At 41.6% G+C, this 17176-nt stretch overlaps 1 protein-coding gene and 1 long non-coding RNA gene across 4 annotated transcripts in view; one reads left to right on the top strand and one right to left on the bottom strand.

Annotated features, from left to right (window-relative positions):
- Positions 1 to 360: 360 nt before the first annotated feature.
- On the top strand, positions 361 to 6627 carry LOC124184220 (ubiquitin carboxyl-terminal hydrolase 3-like). Of its 3 annotated transcripts, none has more exons than XM_046573677.1 (6): positions 361 to 1282; positions 2839 to 2986; positions 3213 to 3966; positions 4136 to 4378; positions 4687 to 4880; positions 5246 to 6627. In XM_046573677.1, exons 1-6 carry the CDS (start codon positions 1195 to 1197, stop codon positions 5406 to 5408), a joined length of 1590 nt encoding a protein of 529 aa, XP_046429633.1. In that variant the 5' UTR covers positions 361 to 1194; the 3' UTR covers positions 5409 to 6627. The 3 variants fall into 3 exon arrangements, with proteins under 3 accessions (XP_046429633.1, XP_046429632.1, XP_046429634.1); XM_046573676.1 differs by lacking the exon at positions 361 to 1282 and adding an exon at positions 1972 to 2205; XM_046573678.1 differs by lacking the exon at positions 361 to 1282 and adding an exon at positions 2275 to 2454.
- Positions 6628 to 14889: 8262 nt separating this feature from the next.
- LOC124184889 overlaps positions 14890 to 17176 on the bottom strand; it is a 79734-nt gene continuing 77447 nt past the window's right edge. The window contains exon 3 of the long non-coding RNA XR_006871273.1: positions 14890 to 15007. This is a non-coding gene — a long non-coding RNA (uncharacterized LOC124184889). The remainder of the gene's footprint in view (positions 15008 to 17176) is intronic.

The raw sequence follows: 17176 nt of genomic DNA, 5'->3' as shown, positions 1-17176 counted from the left end.
ACCCGAAAATACAGCGTACGTTTCGCTCGTAAGCGAAACGGTGAGTTACTTGTTATTCGATCACCCTCGATTTGGACTAGTGTTCTCAATTCAGTTATGCGCATTTATTGCTTTTGATACAAACACTGGTAGCTGAATAAAGATTGTTCCGTTTAAACCAAGTCCACAAAAAAATGGAACGCGAACACCAGTATTCAAATGTATTCTATCTCGCGGTTGACGATAGTTCCTCGGAGCGCAAATATTCGACCGATTCCACGATCCTAATCAAGAAACTGTAATATTTCTCACGACTTACAACGTGCGATATATCTTTCTACGCAATTTGCGTATTATAACAATAGTAGAACCACAAGGAAATGCAAATAGCTTTACTAACACGACGTGGAAATAATAACAAGAGCAAACATTTAGAGACAGTTTAGCGTGTACGACGGTACGCTATTCGTCAAGTTTCTTATTCGGCCTGAAAAACCGCGAACAGGAAGAGGAAGATCGAAAATTTATCGGCAGGAAAATAAATGTACAATTAAAGAGAATGAAAAGAACGTTTCGCAGTCGATCGGCATGTAATTCCCGTCCCCGAGCAGTTTCGCGTAGTTGAAAAGAATGGAGGTGAAACGTAACGTATGCATCGGAGGCAAAAAGTCCGCAGCCGAGAACGAGTGCTGCTGTTCTTCCAATTTGCTATTAGCCTTTCCACGAAGCGTGAGGAGCTCGAGTGCCGTCGAGGCCGGAGGCGCGTTGTCAGAATCCAGTCACTTGCCCGGAGTTTCGACTGCTCGTATTCGCGTGCGCATTGAGTTGTAGGAAAGTTTCGGCGAAGGTTTCGGAAGCGGAGGACCCGTGTCGGTCAGGGCTGACGGTTTTCGCATCGAGGCCGAGGCGCCGATGGATTGAAGAGGACCGGAGAACACGCAATATCGGCGTATCGGTGCGCCTAGACGCCATAAGTCCATAACCTAACCCTAACCTAGATTAGAAGCAGACGCACGCCTGCGGAATAACGCTGGGCAGTGGACCAATCCAGTCAGTCCGTCGCCGCTGCGCGTTGAGCTCACATATTTCGGTCGCGGACGACGGACCCAGCTATGTGACGAAAGTTGGGAGATATCAGTGTATCTCTGAACGCAGCAAGGCCTTTCAGCGAGGGGGAAAGGTCCGAGGAAAGGCAACAAACAAACCCCGGGGATAATGGAGTGTCCGCACCTTGATCAAAGCGTCCGATTTGACGCCAACATCGAGGCAAACTGTACAAAGGATCTGCCATTCCTCTGCGCAGGTAGGATTCACTCACTGCTTACGCCAAAACTATTGTCCTTTGCTCTCGTATTTTACAACCTTATGCCGAGCACTGGCGTTCAATATTCGTTAAATAATACCATAAGCATTTACGCGATCGTTTTTGTCAAGGTGAAAATTTACCGGCCCCTCGGGCGTTCGGTAAACCGGAGCTTTGTCCGTTATTGCAAAATCAATACACGGCGTTGCTAATCAGCTGGCGTGAGATCTGTCATTGGACCCAGGAGGAACCGACCCGTTTTTAAATGTTCTTATTTATCGAACTGTTATGACATAACTGTGATGTTTTTATATTACTCAATAAAATTCAAATCCGATCGTCTGTTGTCCTACGATTTAGATCCGGTAATGTTTGAAAATAATTTCGAACTTCCTAAAAAGGGATAAGAGTTCATTGAGCTCGTTCCGTGATGTAACCGCGAGGCATAATAAAAGGCGTTCCCCGGTTTTCATCCACCAGTTCATTCAATTGTTTTATAAATTTTCGAATTTAACGTACGATTCGTTCTCTAAGGTACACAGCAATCACGTGGAGTGTTACTCGGCTGATTTTCGTCACAAAATGTAACCGACTTACTTGGTTTTCAAAATTTCCCGCCGCAGTCCTCCACGTAAGCGCGTCGCGAAATGAAATACGTGACTTTATATCGCGAATTTTTTACGACCGTCTCCATTTGAGGGACAACGCAAAAGCAGCGGACAAATCTCGCCTTGGAATTTATTTTCCTTCTCTGGAATACTTTACGCAACGTTGAAAATTATAAATTATGTATGCGGTTGCCTTTTTATTGGGATCATTTTTTTCCAAGCCGGCAATGAATTTCCTCAAAACTATTGTCGTTATCTTTAAAATGAGAAACAAGTCACGCGAAATTTGCGGTCACTTGTGTCATTGCGTATCACGTAAGAATATCTGTACTGTGTACAAAAGAAAAGAAGCGAAATATACATTTACCCTGTATATTGCGAGAGCAAATGAACGCGAGATTCTCATTTCACTAATCCCTGGATTTTCACATAAGTAGATGAACCTGAAATACGATTTTACCATGCAAAAACAGAATTCTTCATAGCGTGAAAATTAACGAAAATATCGGCACGCAAACTTATTGATTTCAGCGAAGCTTAAGGTGTTGCTGAATACATAATGAAGTAAATGCAAAATATCTCGCGATATCCAATATCTCTATTTCTATTTTCGTAAATCTTTATCTATAAGTCATTCGTGAACTTTTACTTTTAACAACGATAATTTATTGACGAATATTATACGTACATGTATTACTATATTTCATATTCCATTTCAATTAAGTTCAGTCTATTCGTGAATTAGCTATGTTTATGCTTCACTGAAGTATGTCAATCAATACGCGAATGTATTGTGAATTATTCAATTTTGTTTATAATAACTTCCCAAGCTGCTGCTACTCCGTATATTGATGAATAGTATTGTATAAAAAATCAATTATACCAGTATTCTCCTCATTCTCGTTTTTGAAAAAACTTATTTCTTTCATGATTTGGGATAACGAGCAGTGTGTGGCACTGAAAAAAGTGCTTGGCTCTGTCTGCACTGCGGAGCTGTCCATTGCGGAAGATACGTAGGGGGCCACGCTATGCAACACCATGAACAAAATACTCAGCACTGTGTGTGCATTGACTGTGAAAACCTAGCAGTATTTTGGTAAGTAGTAGTTTTTAAAGTTGGCAAGACCTGAGTTGAAGCTGCATGGTACGATTCCAGTGTTTTAATATTTCACTTTTTTTTTGCAACTATCAGCTTAATTGGGTCATGGCTAGTGAATTGTATAAATATTTTGGGTACAAGATGAAAACAAAATGCCAAAAAATATGTATTGTTTGATTTTCTTGTCAACCACTGTTTTTTATAGAAAAATGTTCTGTTTCAGTTACTCTTGTGATGAGTATGTAGTAAACGACACACTTAATGGTCAAATAGAAAAAATACGAAGAAATGCTTTTCACAAAAGTGGACACAAGGACTGCGAAGATACTTGGAACGAATCGCCACGAGAAAATGGAACGGATTCGGACGCTTTGTGGAAGGCCGACGTTGTCGTGAGAAATCTAAGACCTCGAACGCGAAAGAGGTCCCATTCGCTCGACGGTTCCAGTGTAGAAAACAGACCTGTAGCAAAAAGAAAAGGCTCAAAAGCAACCAAAGAAAAGAAAGTTGTAGGGCTCAGAAATTTAGGAAATACTTGTTTCATGAACGTTGTATTGCAGTCCTTCAACAACATAAGCCATTTTTGTGAATATCTAACGCAAATGCCCAGCCTGGAGGGAGTTGCGTTCAATGAAAACCAGACGCATAGAGGGCGAATTGTTGCCCCAGGAAGAGCTCGAGAACTTAGCGACGCTTTGTTGGCCGAAGAACTGAGGAAAGTCCTCCTAAGCTTAAGTTTGGGTGGATCGAACGGTCAGGCAATTTCGCCAGAATGCCTGTTTCTGGTTATTTGGAAAGTGGTACCACGTTTTAGGGGCTACCAACAACAGGATGCGCATGAATTTCTTACATACATGTTGGACCGACTGCACACAGAACTATTACAGCTTTTGCCTCGACTAGGGCATGAGCCTTTAGGTCTTAGAGGGAAACAAAGTATAGTAACTGCAGTATTTGGTGGAACACTTTTGAGCGTGGTAGGCATTTTGTTCCGCGTTCATTTGATGCAGGGAAATGTATATAAATAGCTGAGAACTTTCAGTAACTAAATTCAAAATCTTCATCTATAAAGAACTTGAAGTTTTCAGTACAACATCAAGAATTTAGAACTTTTTTTATGTCTCTAAGTCTGTGCTTCGAATGTAGGTACACTGTATGAACTGTCGTACGGATTCAAAAACTCATGAACCATTCCAAGATCTATCCCTGGACATACCGGACAGATTTCACAGGCGAACGAAGGAACAAGAAGAGACGTGCTCTCTTACGTACAGCCTCGCTAGATTTTTCAAAGTCGAAGAGCTAGCGGACAGCGAACTCTATTTCTGTGACAACTGTATGGGAAAACAGCGATCCACCAAAAGGTTCTGGGTCCACAGGCTGCCCAATGTTAGTCACTATATCATTAATATACTTTTACCGCAGTTTGATTCAAATACCACAGAAAAAAAAGCTTTCTTCATCCCAATTCACACATGTTATGGCTTGAAGCGACAGACCCCTTGTTTCAAATGTTATTTCAGGGATGTTTGAACCGGTTACCTTATTAGAATATAAGCTCACAATCAATTTAAAACCGTGTAAATTTTTGAATCACCTTATTCCACTTCATTAATGTAAATAATTGATCATTGAAGAATCTTTAGCTGAAATGAGATACCGAGTAAGTGATATCGCTTTTCGCTTTCAATGTGCAGGTGTTGTGCCTTCACATCAAACGATTCAGATGGTGTAATTCTCAACGTTCGAAGCTCGATACTCAAGTGGAATTTCCTATGGAGTCTTTAGATATGTCTGAGTTCATTGTTCGTGGTGTCTCTGGAACGAGAGTGAGCGCTCAAGGTAGTCATTTTTACGACTTAGCTGCCGTCATCGTTCACCATGGTTCAGGGTAAGTGATTATAAATATTCCAAATTTTAGTATCATTTAGTATATGTGATTGTAAATTACTAAATTAATTCAAAGTTTTTCCATGAACCAGTGTTGATGGACCATGAGTATTATACGAGGATTATGCTTGTTATAATCATTATTGATGACGATCTAGATTGCAATTAAATCTTTAAAGTAATCCTTTGTAATTGTCTTTTGTTCATGCAAGCATTGTTGGATAAAATCCAAATTACTGGAACAGACTTTCAGCTCGTTATTTATAGTCATTTGGCACCACAATTATTCCCGTGTATTAGGTAACATTAAGAATTTCTTCAGCATTACGTTTTAGGACGGTTTCAGAATATCGTATTATGTTTCAGCGCCGGCACGGGACACTACACAGCGTTCGCCGTTCATGACGGACAGTGGTTCCATTTTAACGACAGTTCTGTGAGGCCTACAAGTGCCGAAGTTGTTTCTAAATGCAAGCCTTACATTCTGTTCTACGTGCGGAAGGAATTCTCGATCCCACCTCCTTTGTGACGTTGTTTCCCTCGGCCTCACCTTCGACCTTATCCTTACCCTCACCCTAATTTTCGACCAAGTTATGGTCTTCGTCCTCATCTCATCGTACTTGACAACGATGCGAAGCAAAACTGCTCAGGCCTTTTTATTTTCAAGTGGTACCTAGGTGAAATGGATCATTTGAAATAGGAGTAGTGGGAATAGTAAATAGATTGTAATATTAGTTGTGTTGTTCGTTTCACACTAAAAAGAAACATAAATTATTTCATCGCTTTGCCAGAAGCGTCGTCGAATTTAATAATAACTAACTCGTAGATTGTATGCCTCTTCACCGTTTCATCCTGTTCTTACTCTTTGACCTCCATATAAAAACGATCAAGTCGCGTTACAAATTATGCCGTTATCCATTTTAGTTTCGTAGATAGGCAAGCAAATACTATATTTTTCTAGCTGCCGACGATATAATAAAAGAGTTGCCAATTATTTAAGTGACGGTAATTCAATGTGATATAGAAAAATGAAGGCATTAAACAAACGTATTAGGTGGTCGTAGAATTATATGTATGTGGGTGCTGTAAAAGAAAACGAGAAATAACCAACCTTCTGATCACGGAATCATTGTTATAGCCGCGTATAGGTTTGCAAAAGTTAAAAGTTCCTCCTTGTTTTTCTAGTAAAGTTTTGGATCTCATACAACGATCATAAGTCTTGTTTGTTTCCACTTTTCGCCCGGTTCACGTATTTTGGAAATGAACACAAAAGTTACGATTAATCGGGGAATAACAGAAATCGTGTCTTGGTCCTCGAATACTTGGGCCAAACGTAACGCACTCTTATTTCTAACTCAATATTAAAGTGAATTTGAAAAGACAAAATCATGTGAATTTTGAATTGCTTAATCGGTTGTGTGAAACTTTGAGCCAGCAGTCTTGCATTCAAACGGCTGTATTCGCCCCCCCTCTTCCCCCTGCCCTCCTTCCAATCCCCGAACACTCGAAAACTCTTATGTGATTATTTAAAGACTTATTTTTTCTATAATAATAATTGATAAGTTAAAATGTAATAAAAGAACGTTTTATTAAGACGATAACCGTTAATTAACAAAAATCATTCTTAATCGTACATATAAATTTACGCGAACGGACAAAATTAAAATGTATTAACAACGAGAGACTAATGTACGAATGATCAACAAGTAATAATTATAGAAATAAAAGAACAAAATCGTGAACCATTAGTAACTGTGTATCAAACAATCTCTTTCCTGTAGATTACTTATCTTAGTTATCATCGTATTACAGCCAATGAATGTATCGCATATTACTTCAGTTGCCAAATCTTTTTTCGGCTTGTCTAAGGTGGATGAGTGTTTTTTTGGGGGGGAAATCATTAGAATCTCGTATTTCTTCAGCTTTTTAGTTCGTCACGCAGATCTGAGATATCTGTACTCTACACAAATATCTCTGATACATTATCGTGTATTATTACTTACGGTTAATACCTTCGACCAAATCAGTCCGGACAATTCACTTTTTATTCTAGAACCTCAGGATTCGCCGACGTGGTTTCGCACTGTGTTTCGAGGACTTAGTGAAGAAGTGACAAATTCTTACACAGCAACAGCCGTTTTGAGCAGTGGAATCTTCAAAATTATCATCTCTATCCGTAATTCTGAATTCGTTGGATTCATCGTCGTAAGAGTTTGCAAAAGTATTGGGAAATATTGAAGTAATTTTTTGCATTCGGACGTAGTCTGGACTTCCATAAGTGTTCCCACCCTCGCAACAGTTGTAGACAGAGCCTATTTTCTCCCGATCATTACCAACCTGGTTAACCATTCGGGTGACGTTACATCTGGCAAGAAACATCGAGTATCGATCATCCACCGGAGAATTCCTAGGTGGCAACGCTGTCCTTGTTGGATCAAGACGACGCGCGAGCGGGGAGGTCCGACCGTCGAATTCTACGTCAGAGTCAAACTCCTGGATCCACAAATCGTTGTGATCGCAACCTTTCCTGGGCGTAGATTGCATGGACAAGCTAGTGCATGCTTTATTCTTCTCAGGCTTGACTGTTCTTCCACTTGATGCCCTGGAACCATCCGTACTGTCCGGAACCAAGCCGGGACTCGACTTGCTCGTGAAAATCTGAGACTGGTACAAAGAAGCTGCGCTTGAGCTTCCCTCACCAGATTCATATCGGCACTTTTTGTTTTTGTACAAGATTTTCACCTTCTTGTCACCCGAATTTCGGTGTCGCTTCGTTTTGGTATGGCCTAGTCTTACCGAAAATTTTCGCACGATTCCTTTCACCGTTGGCAGTAAAGTTCGTGGCTCTTCCCGGCAACCGTAGGATATGTAGTTTACACCATCGAACGGTATCTTGGCATTCCAATTGTGCAGCGATTCGTTGGAAGTTCCTCTCTTCTCCTCGGGAAACGGCGTTAGCTGACGCCCTGGACCTCGCTGGTCAGGTTCGAGTTTCTGTTCGGTATTGGCTAGCTCATTTATTCTTCCTTCTAACTTTCCCAAAGTCGTTTGTTGGGTTAGCATTGCAACATTGCGCTCGAGAGAGGCACTCTGCTTTTGTATCAACTGATCTATGCTCACGTCAGCAACAACCTTGAACTTTGACGTTTTCCGGCTCGCGCTTTCGGATATGGTGAAGGGGAAACGGTCCTGACTTTTTTTCACGTTGTTTGCACCGTTAACAACGCCTACATCCCACCTTGACTCTCCAGTCAAATTCAGCTTAGGCATTGACAGGAAGGACCTGATGGGTACGGGCGACGACGGCGTTACATCTTGATGATGCTGCGGTACAACCTCAGACTTTGCAGTCAAAGTACTACTCGGAGAAGCTTTTCTCTCACAAACGCCAGGACTCTTATTGCTACATCTCGTCGACTGTGAATATCTCACCCGACTCGTAGAGGCTTTTGTCGGACGCTGATGTTCTGTACATCGAAGCTGGGTGTCCTGACTATTGTTGAGATCTACGCTTTGTTTTTCATCTTGTTCATCGTCAACATTACATTGTAAGTTCGAAATAAACTCAGCTATATGGTTTTCGATTTGCCCTGTGTTCAAGGGAATGGCTTCGACAGCGGATTCGTCATTCAGTACACATTTCGCATCAATGCCTAAGGGACTGCATTCCATTGTGTTCGTCTTTTTCGAAGTACTTGAAACTTCGTGGTCATTCCACTGTCTTAAGTCAGCTTGTTTCGCGGAATTTTCTACAATCTCTTCGTTACAGGTGGATGCTTCGATTACACTCTGACGGACTGAATACTGTGCAGCAGTCATCTGGTAAAGTGTTTCATTCAATGTGGACACAGTAATGGAATTCTTGGATTTCGCAATGCTGCGAGGTGTACTTTGGTAAGAAGTGGGACTAGAATGCATTAGGGATGATCTTTGGGAATTCAGTTGACTCGACTCACGGCTGTATCCCGATTCGTGCCGCATACTCTCACGTACTGACTCCAGACACTTAGACGAGCCATAATGAATTTTCTCAGATACGCAAGTAGTTTCGTCACAAGAGCCCTCTACAACATTGGCATTTTCTCGTGGTGGCAGCACGCTGCCGTTGTTAAGATTACCGAAATGAATGTCATGCGAAATTTTCGAAGCATTTCCAAAAGTTGTGGAACGAGTAGATGAAACTTTTTCTAAATCACAACTCTGAGGAAGGGAGGCCATCGGGGCGTTGGCCGCTGAAAAATCTAAACGTACCTTTAAGTCATTTTCAACGTCGTCATCATTTTTCAAACTTTTGATCCATTTGTCATTGTTTTCTTCAATATTTTTTCTTAGGTCTTCAATTGTGTTTGGCATTTCCTTATTTGATTTTACATTTCCGGCTACTTCAGTGCCGAATGAGCTGTGCCGTGTTAAAGATGCGCTTATCTCATTTGGTAGATGCATAAATAACTGTTTTTCTCTGGAATATTCTCCTCGGCAGCTTGTGTCACGGGATGCGATAGTAACCTCTCTTCCATCTTGAAGATCATCCAAACGAATGCAATTTCCGAATGGTTTTGCGATATTTTGTACGTCAGAGTACGCAGTACGATTAGGTGACATATTTTGGGTGCCAGAATCCGTAGCTTTTGACGTGTTATTGCTATCCATGCTGCCCAACTGTCGTTGATCATCTGGCGTACCAGTCACGTCTGGGGCACAATTACGCGCGGAATCATCTTCTCTGGAAAGAGGGGACCAACTGGTATTTTCCTCGTAGTCACCTGAATTCATTGAGCACAGCCTCTCGGAACGGCTTGGCGATTTTGTAAATCTAATGATAGGTCCAGCACAATGTCGAACATTCTTTGATTTCCCAGATGGAGGGTATAACGTGATGTCTGAAATTTCGGACGATTGCTTATTTGAAATACTAAAATACTTCTGATTCCCAGAAGTACTCTCCACCGATTTGTGCTTTTGTTCCATTGATAATCTGTTGCCGTTCTCAAATCGTTTCCCTAGCAATTTTGTACCATTCGAAACCTCATTCTGCATTACCAAACTCTCAACGGAAGTGTTTAAGGAATTTCCTGTCTCGGCGATGGAATTTTGGAGACACTGACTGAACCGCGAATTATGCAGTTCAGTTCTCTCGTTCCGTGACATTGGGCTCTTTCGAGAAGAGTTTTTATGCGGCATTTTAGTTACTGGTTTCTCAGTAACGGTTTTGGGCTGAGCTCTGATAATCTCGACCAAATCGTTAGCAATTTTCCTACGGCGGTTAGATTTTGTGTTTCTATCAGTCGGTAAATCCTGTTGAACTTTGGGGATCCTAGTCAAAGGTTCTAGAACCCGACGACCACCAGACAATGGTGGTAATGGACTAATACTATCCCTCTTCAGTCGTAGACTGTCAATTTTTTTCTCATGTACTTTAGACGCAAGTGGAATTGATTTTAGAGAACGGAAGCTCTTCCGCGAATCTTCTGACGACTGTGAGGCAGTCGTTCGTGAGGTCAGTGGCTTTGAAGTCTCAGTACTAATGTCTGTATTTGGATACTTCCTTGGTGATATCATTTTACCGATCGATTTATCCTTGAGTTCATTTTCAGTACATACTAGGTTTGTTTTATTAACTTTGGCGACAACCGGTATGAAACTACTGGTCCGAGTCAGATCAAGTTCTAAGGGTCGATCCGCAAGCGGCATTGAACCAACTTTTGACAGATGTTTCAAATTCGAGTTTGGTATAGACAATTTGTCCGAACCTTCTGTGGTTCTTAACATTAACTTGACACTGTGTTCGTTGGATTTCAGCAGCGGTACAGTTTGCCATGGAGCCGGTGACTCTACTCTGGAAGTTTTAAGACTCTGTGCTTCACTCACTTCCAACGAAGTGAGAGACTGTCTACTACCGCCTGCAGCTGGCGTATACTCTGATGACCTTGGGCATGAAGATCCAGAAAACCTGCTGTAGAATCCTAGAGGAGACTTTTCGTGCGCCGTCGACCGATTCGTGCTATTGGTCGAGATTTCCCGATTTAGAGAAACGTCGGATAGCGCCTGAATTAGAGCATTTACGTCTAGCGACGGTGTGGGCATTTCTTCTATAACTTCAGCGGGTGGAGATTGAGACCGCGACTCTTCGTAGGATTCAATTTCTAGCGGTGGAATACTTGGACGTACGTCATTGTCATCGGAAGAATCACAATTTCGCACTTTTGCAGATTTTACAATCGTAAGGGATCTCTGGACCGGAGACAAGGATTGGTCACTATAGCTCTGATCATGATTTTGGAGATTTTTAATACCATCTATGCTTTTTGGAAAATATCTCAAAGAATTTGGAAGAGAGTTGGGGTGTCGATTTGAAGTAGTGTACACGTCTGAATTTGATTTTTTTTGGTCTTCTCGACCCGTATCACTGTCGGAAAATATTAGGTTTCGTCTATCTCTAGACGAGCTCGCCAATACTGGTTGAGTTGTTAGTTGGTTTGAAGGGAAAGACAAAACGTTGGTTTTAGTATTCTCCTTGGAAAGGCAGACGTCAGTTGGAGGTCTTAATTTGGGAAAGTTTTCACTATCTGTAGTGTTCGTCGAGTTCTTCCTATCCTGAGTGTCCGTTGCGTTTCCGAATAACTCTGTTGGGCCATGTTCTTCCAATTGGTCGTTATCGACACGACTCTCGAGTCTGTCCACCAACACATTTTGTTTCCTTTCATCTCTTGGCAGTGACGTCCAATCAGCCTCTTCCTGAACCTGGAGGTCCGGATGCGATTCATGCTTTTGACTTGAAGTTGACTCTCCGATATGGAGCTGACTGTCTACGGACAATATGGGAGAGAGGAGTCTCCCACGAAGAACCTCTCTTCTTTCGTTAGAAAACGATTCTACTTCAATTGTTTCATCTGTGTTATGATAGTAATTATTCCAACTAAAGTCATTCTGCATTTTCGTTTCTTGTTTATCACGATCTTCCATGTTCGTTTTATCTTCTCGTCGAATGTCTTGACTGCGTAAATTTTCGTGTCCAATTCGATCCAATGTAACGTCCGATTCACTGTCTGAGCTAAGGTTGCGAAAGATGAATCCCGAGACAGGTCTATATCCGCCAAATTTCATTGGAGGCTTCTTTAGGGTTACATAAGCGTTATCCACTTCAACTAATGAGTTGGTGGACGACGGTGTAGCGTGAATTCTATCGGTGTCTACTTCCGGCGACTGGCTGCAGTCGTTTAAACGATTCTTGGAATAAGAATTTTCGAAATCAAAATTCAAATTGGGCGTAACATCGCGCTGAAGCGATCCACCGTTCACAGTTTTAAATTTCTTTGAATTATTACTTACCACATTGCAATACGCTCTGTCCATATCAGACTCCTCGGAAAATCTAGAGCTCGTCATATCACCTACCACGTCAAACTTCTCGATCATCGGGAGAATTGATGGACTGGCCAAGATGTTCCTTTCCACACAACCGGTTTCCAAATTACTCTTGAAACTGTAATGATCTTCATTGAACAATGATTGTGTTTTCTTTTGAGGAAAATTTTCGCGAATCTCTGTTATGCTCAGAGGTTCGGGTGAAGACAAGCCTGGAGAATGGAGTTCGCACGACATCGGCGTGCTGAACTTCAATCGCTCCCTTCTTCTGGCACGGGCATCGCCAATTCGTGTTTGATAATGGCTTCTTGATACGGGGTTCGATGTTTTCGCAGAATCAGTCGTGCTCAGTTCAGCCTCGTCCTTCTCTTCGATCCGATTGGTGAGACCCTGGAGGTGCAGATACAAGTCACGTTCCTTCCGAATGCGTCGGTTCAAGGTTGCCACACGATCAGCCAACTTCACCGCCTCGCTAGAAGGTGGCAAATCATGAAGCCGTTGTTTCAACGCCGCTGGGGAACTTTCGGTGGTGTCCGTGTTACTGTCCGAGCCCTCTTCGGGTCCGGTAGAATCTAGGAAAAAAGTTAAAGAGGGAGGACTTAGACGCCCTCTCGCTGTCTTTTTCTCTCTCTCTTTCCTTAGTCCGCTCTGTTTAAGTCTTTTCTAGAGCAATTCTAAAGGTATCATTTCTTTTCTCATTCGTAATCTATCCATTTCTGATCAGTTTCCGACGAGATGACTCCATTTTCGTTAGCTTTGACCCCAAAAAATGCAATACGCAAAGCTAACGATAGTACAGAATGAGGTTCTCGGGGTAGTTTCTGAGAGTGACGTTTTTACCTGTAATAAAATGACCCATCAATCTAAACATCACATCGTTGCGTTCCTTTATAGAAGCTTCTGCAGTGTCGACGAGTTTGGCGAATGAGATGCTGCAATTGCTTCCTAAATTAGCGGAAAAAACTTACTTTAGTACACGATGATGATGATTCTTTGTCATTAGATGGAGAAGAACAGATACGCTTTGGTTGGTTTCAATTGATCTCGATAATTTGATGGGATTGCAATCAGACTTTTCTTATTGTGTTTTTTGTTATACGTATAAAAGCCACAAACGTGAGTGACTATTTCTCAAATAATTTGAAGTGCTCGAATTACCGTTCAAAATATATATTCAATCTATTTGCGTGAAGTTAAATTGTATAAAATACTAAAATGTTGACGTTGAGAATTAAGTATGGAACTACAAACATATCTCTGCTATTTGAGGTTGGGGATTGTGTTTTTATACCTTCAGACGTTAGTGGACTCGGTGTGTGACATTCTACATTTTCAATGTTAATAACATTAGTTTCTGAAGTAGGGTAATCGCCGTCTAGCGGTTCCATCAAGGCTCTAATCAATCAACATCTTGGCAGTGAACAAATCAGCGGCAATGAAAGTATCCGCATGAGGTTAAACAAAAGTCTGCGAAAACTACAGCTGCATCGCTGCTCGTGTGATTCTGGCATTTCGCCCGAGCGTGAGCGATTTCTCAGGCACGAGTCGCAATCTAATTCACATAACACCAACGATCATAAAAGAGAAAAGTTTATATAACGCAGACTCTTATTACAATTAGCGCAGAGAATCGACTGGCGTAAAATGACCGCACGAATAATGGAGTAAATTTATAGCGCCTAATAGGTTTAAGAATTACGTAACTCAACGCCTCAATGACGACGACTTTTTCTCTATCTCCTTGTTGTTCGCTTTTGAGGATCTAAATAAACCGGGGAACATAGCCGGTACCCAAGTATTCGGAAAGTTACAAGCTGATGCAACACTCGGCTCTTTACACCTTTCTTAAGAATAGATTTCTTACCAATATATTATAAAAGCATTGGAAATACATCTAAGACGATTAAAAGAACAAAGTCGAGATTCCGGCTATATCAAAACAAATAGGGCTCGTAGCCTGGTTGTTTTTCCATCAGAGGAGCTGTGATTGCGTACATAATTTGGTTCTTATTTCATTCGAGACGGCGTGGGATCAATCATACAATGGGTATTCTTTCTCGAGTGGCATCACCTGTGGCCAGTCGGTCCTTTCAATCGTTACTTTCTTTTTTCCTCTAATACAGTTGGACGAAATATAAGCGCGCGGCATTTTAGGAGAAAGTAAATCGAGCGCCGAGTTCGGACGAATCTTAATAACTGAAAAAGGAAGTGTGTGTACAGGAAGAAAAGATCGCTGGTACTCAGCGTCGACTTGGTTTGTTGTACTTGCTCACCGGTCTGTATTATCATGGCAGCGTAATTATTTGAAGTTTTTTTTTCCGGGATACCAAAGCTCGCCTAAATTGAACCTCACTTATCTCAGAGAGTTCAGGGAAGTTCTCTGTCACAGGAAAGTTGTAATTACTCGAGTCACGCAGTAGTTAAATCCAACATAGAGACCCAAGTACGCGTATACGTACACGTAACACACTTCGCTTATGTTTACAGCGAAAGCGGATGAACACAATGAACTAAATGCTTCTAATCATGACGGATGACTTAATACAATATTATCGTTATTATAAGCCATAGCAGAGGTAGAAATAATAACGCGATCCTAATATTACGTAGAAATTAAATGGAGGTTCGATAATGCTCACCATTCCTTTGGGGCGAAAACAACCCAAGGGGTTGCCTAATGTAGACTTTTTATCTCGATTGTCCAAGTCCTTCCAGAGAATAAAATCGCGCTGCATGGTATTCACGTTCAGTAAATCCTTCCACCTGAAAAAGCGCAAAAATTCACTGAAACAGGCTTCAAACTTTTACTATTTCTTAATGATCAATATTCGCGTGCAGGATTTTGGGAATGAATCGTATGCAAAATTTCCTACAATCATAACGTTATATATTATCAAATTCTCTGTATTCGAATTATAGGTGTTGCAAATAATTCACCTGTATACCGTAAAACCATATACATGCAACTCAGAGCTTATAAATTGAGTAAATCTGAAAAGAAATATATATCCGTTCGTGTAAAATTCTGAGTAGAATACAAAAAAAAAAAAGATAAACGAAAAGTTAATAGCAAAAAGTCTCTCGTCGAAAACTGTCGAGCAAGAAGAGGTTGGTTGATGCGGCAGGCCATTTTCCGAAGTTCCCAGCGAGTTGTGTAACAAACTTTGCTTGGGATTGGTCGCTCGGAGGGGTGTCTGAAAGGCGGGGGTGGAGCGGCGCGGAGAGGGGCGGCAGTGGATTCGGTTAGGCCTCTCTCTCCACCTCTCGCCAGTTTCTGATCCAGGCTGTTTGAGCTACAGGCATGCTCAGGGTACGTGCGTATAGGCTATAATGTAACCGACCCTCCGCTGCGCGAGTTCTCAGCTTCGAATACTCGCCTCGATCTCCTGAGGGACGAACAGGCGGGATTGAGTTTCGAAGGTATACTATAATGATTCGAAACGGCGCTGAGACTTCTCGAACAACTGGTTAGCGTTGGTATCGATATCGCCTCGGGACTTGGCCGTGAAAAAAAAAAAAAACCATTCCGCTTGAATCCACTGACGATTTTTAAGCGATTTTCAAGTTTTTTTCAATACGACACAGGAAAGTTCGTCAATTTCATTCACTCGTACGCGAGTTTATGTATCATGAACCAAATAGCGAACAGCTTGTGTCACAATCAGTAATTGAAAACACTTTCGTTCGGTAACACTTGAAATGTGAAACCTGTTCGCAGCCATACTATACTATACGTCCGTATTTAATGCGATTGAAAATTCAATAAAGGGATATTGTTTTCTCACACAATTGGAAACGAATTTCAGATCTCCTTTCCAATTACATTGCCGCGATATTCGATCGATCAGGTTTGATCGGAAATTCAAGTTATGGCAGGTGTCAGGGACCAGTAATACACTGTTGAGTGGTAAATTATTACTTGGTAATCTCCCCAAGAGCATGTCCTTAGCAGCTTACAAAGCTTGAAAATCACATGAGAAACCTCGGTGAAAACTTGAGTTTTCGATCAAGCCTGCATTCACTCAGTAGGTAAGGAGGAGGGAAAAACAGTATCATCAGTTTTCACGACATTGATACGGCGAGAATCGACTGTAAATAAATACACCGAAACACACACGCCTGTGGTCGGGAACAGCATATGCCGGTCTCCTTGGATCTTCACGTTTCCTTCGGCCTTCTCTTGAGAATGATCTGTATCTAAATGACTAGCGGGGGTCAGCGGCGCTTTGAAGCTGACCTGCGAAAGCATCGATCGGCGTGAGCAAAGGAGGCTTGTGAGGAGGTGGGATCCATCCCTTCCTCCCTCCCTTCTCCGCTCATCTTCTCTGAATTCCTCCCCTCGCCGCTCTTTTCGCCGCCGCGCCGCATCTTGCCGGTGTTTCTTTTGATTCTAAATTGTGATAGGATAGATCATTGTATCAGTATATAAAGTCTTCTGTGCGAAGGGTAGCGAGCGAAGAAACGCCGAAAGTCTGACCCGCCGGTTCGCGAGATGAATCTCAATGAACCGAATGAAGAGTCGTGTCCGATCCGGGAAGGTTACCTTACAAAGAAGAGAAGACAACAACAAGCAAAATCTTTGTAGAAGAAGAGGTTTGATCCTATTCTTACAGCTCGGGTTCTCCTCTGTCACACAGCGATTGCTACTAATTGTGATCGAAAAATAATCGACGCATCTTTGAATCGAGTTCAAAAAAATAATCGAACACGACTCGATTGAATCGGTCAAAGTTGATCGATCGATTATTACGTATTTTTTTTTGAAACGGTGAATGTGAAACAAAAATTTCGTGAATTTCTTAATAATGGAAAGGTTTTTTGATAATTTATAGTTTCATTAATTTTTTCGTTTCACGCGAATAAAAAACAAAAACCGATAGTGTGGATGAATAATCGAGTTTGAAAAATAATCGATTATACTCGATTAATCGG

This window comes from Neodiprion fabricii, chromosome 6 (assembly GCF_021155785.1).
Source record: "Neodiprion fabricii isolate iyNeoFabr1 chromosome 6, iyNeoFabr1.1, whole genome shotgun sequence".
NCBI lineage: Eukaryota > Metazoa > Arthropoda > Insecta > Hymenoptera > Diprionidae > Neodiprion > Neodiprion fabricii.
Note: the sequence above shows the minus strand (reverse complement) of the source record. Positions and strands in the feature narration are given on the sequence as shown.

Coding starts and splice junctions, on each gene's coding strand:
- LOC124184220 (XM_046573676.1), top strand. CDS start 2,070: ATGTATGCGGTTGCCTTTTTATTGGGATCATTTTTTTCCAAGCCGGCA. Junction 3,967..4,135: donor GTGGAACACTTTTGAGCGTG/GTAGGCATTTTG, acceptor CTTCGAATGTAG/GTACACTGTATGAACTGTCG. Junction 4,379..4,686: donor GGGTCCACAGGCTGCCCAAT/GTTAGTCACTAT, acceptor TTCAATGTGCAG/GTGTTGTGCCTTCACATCAA.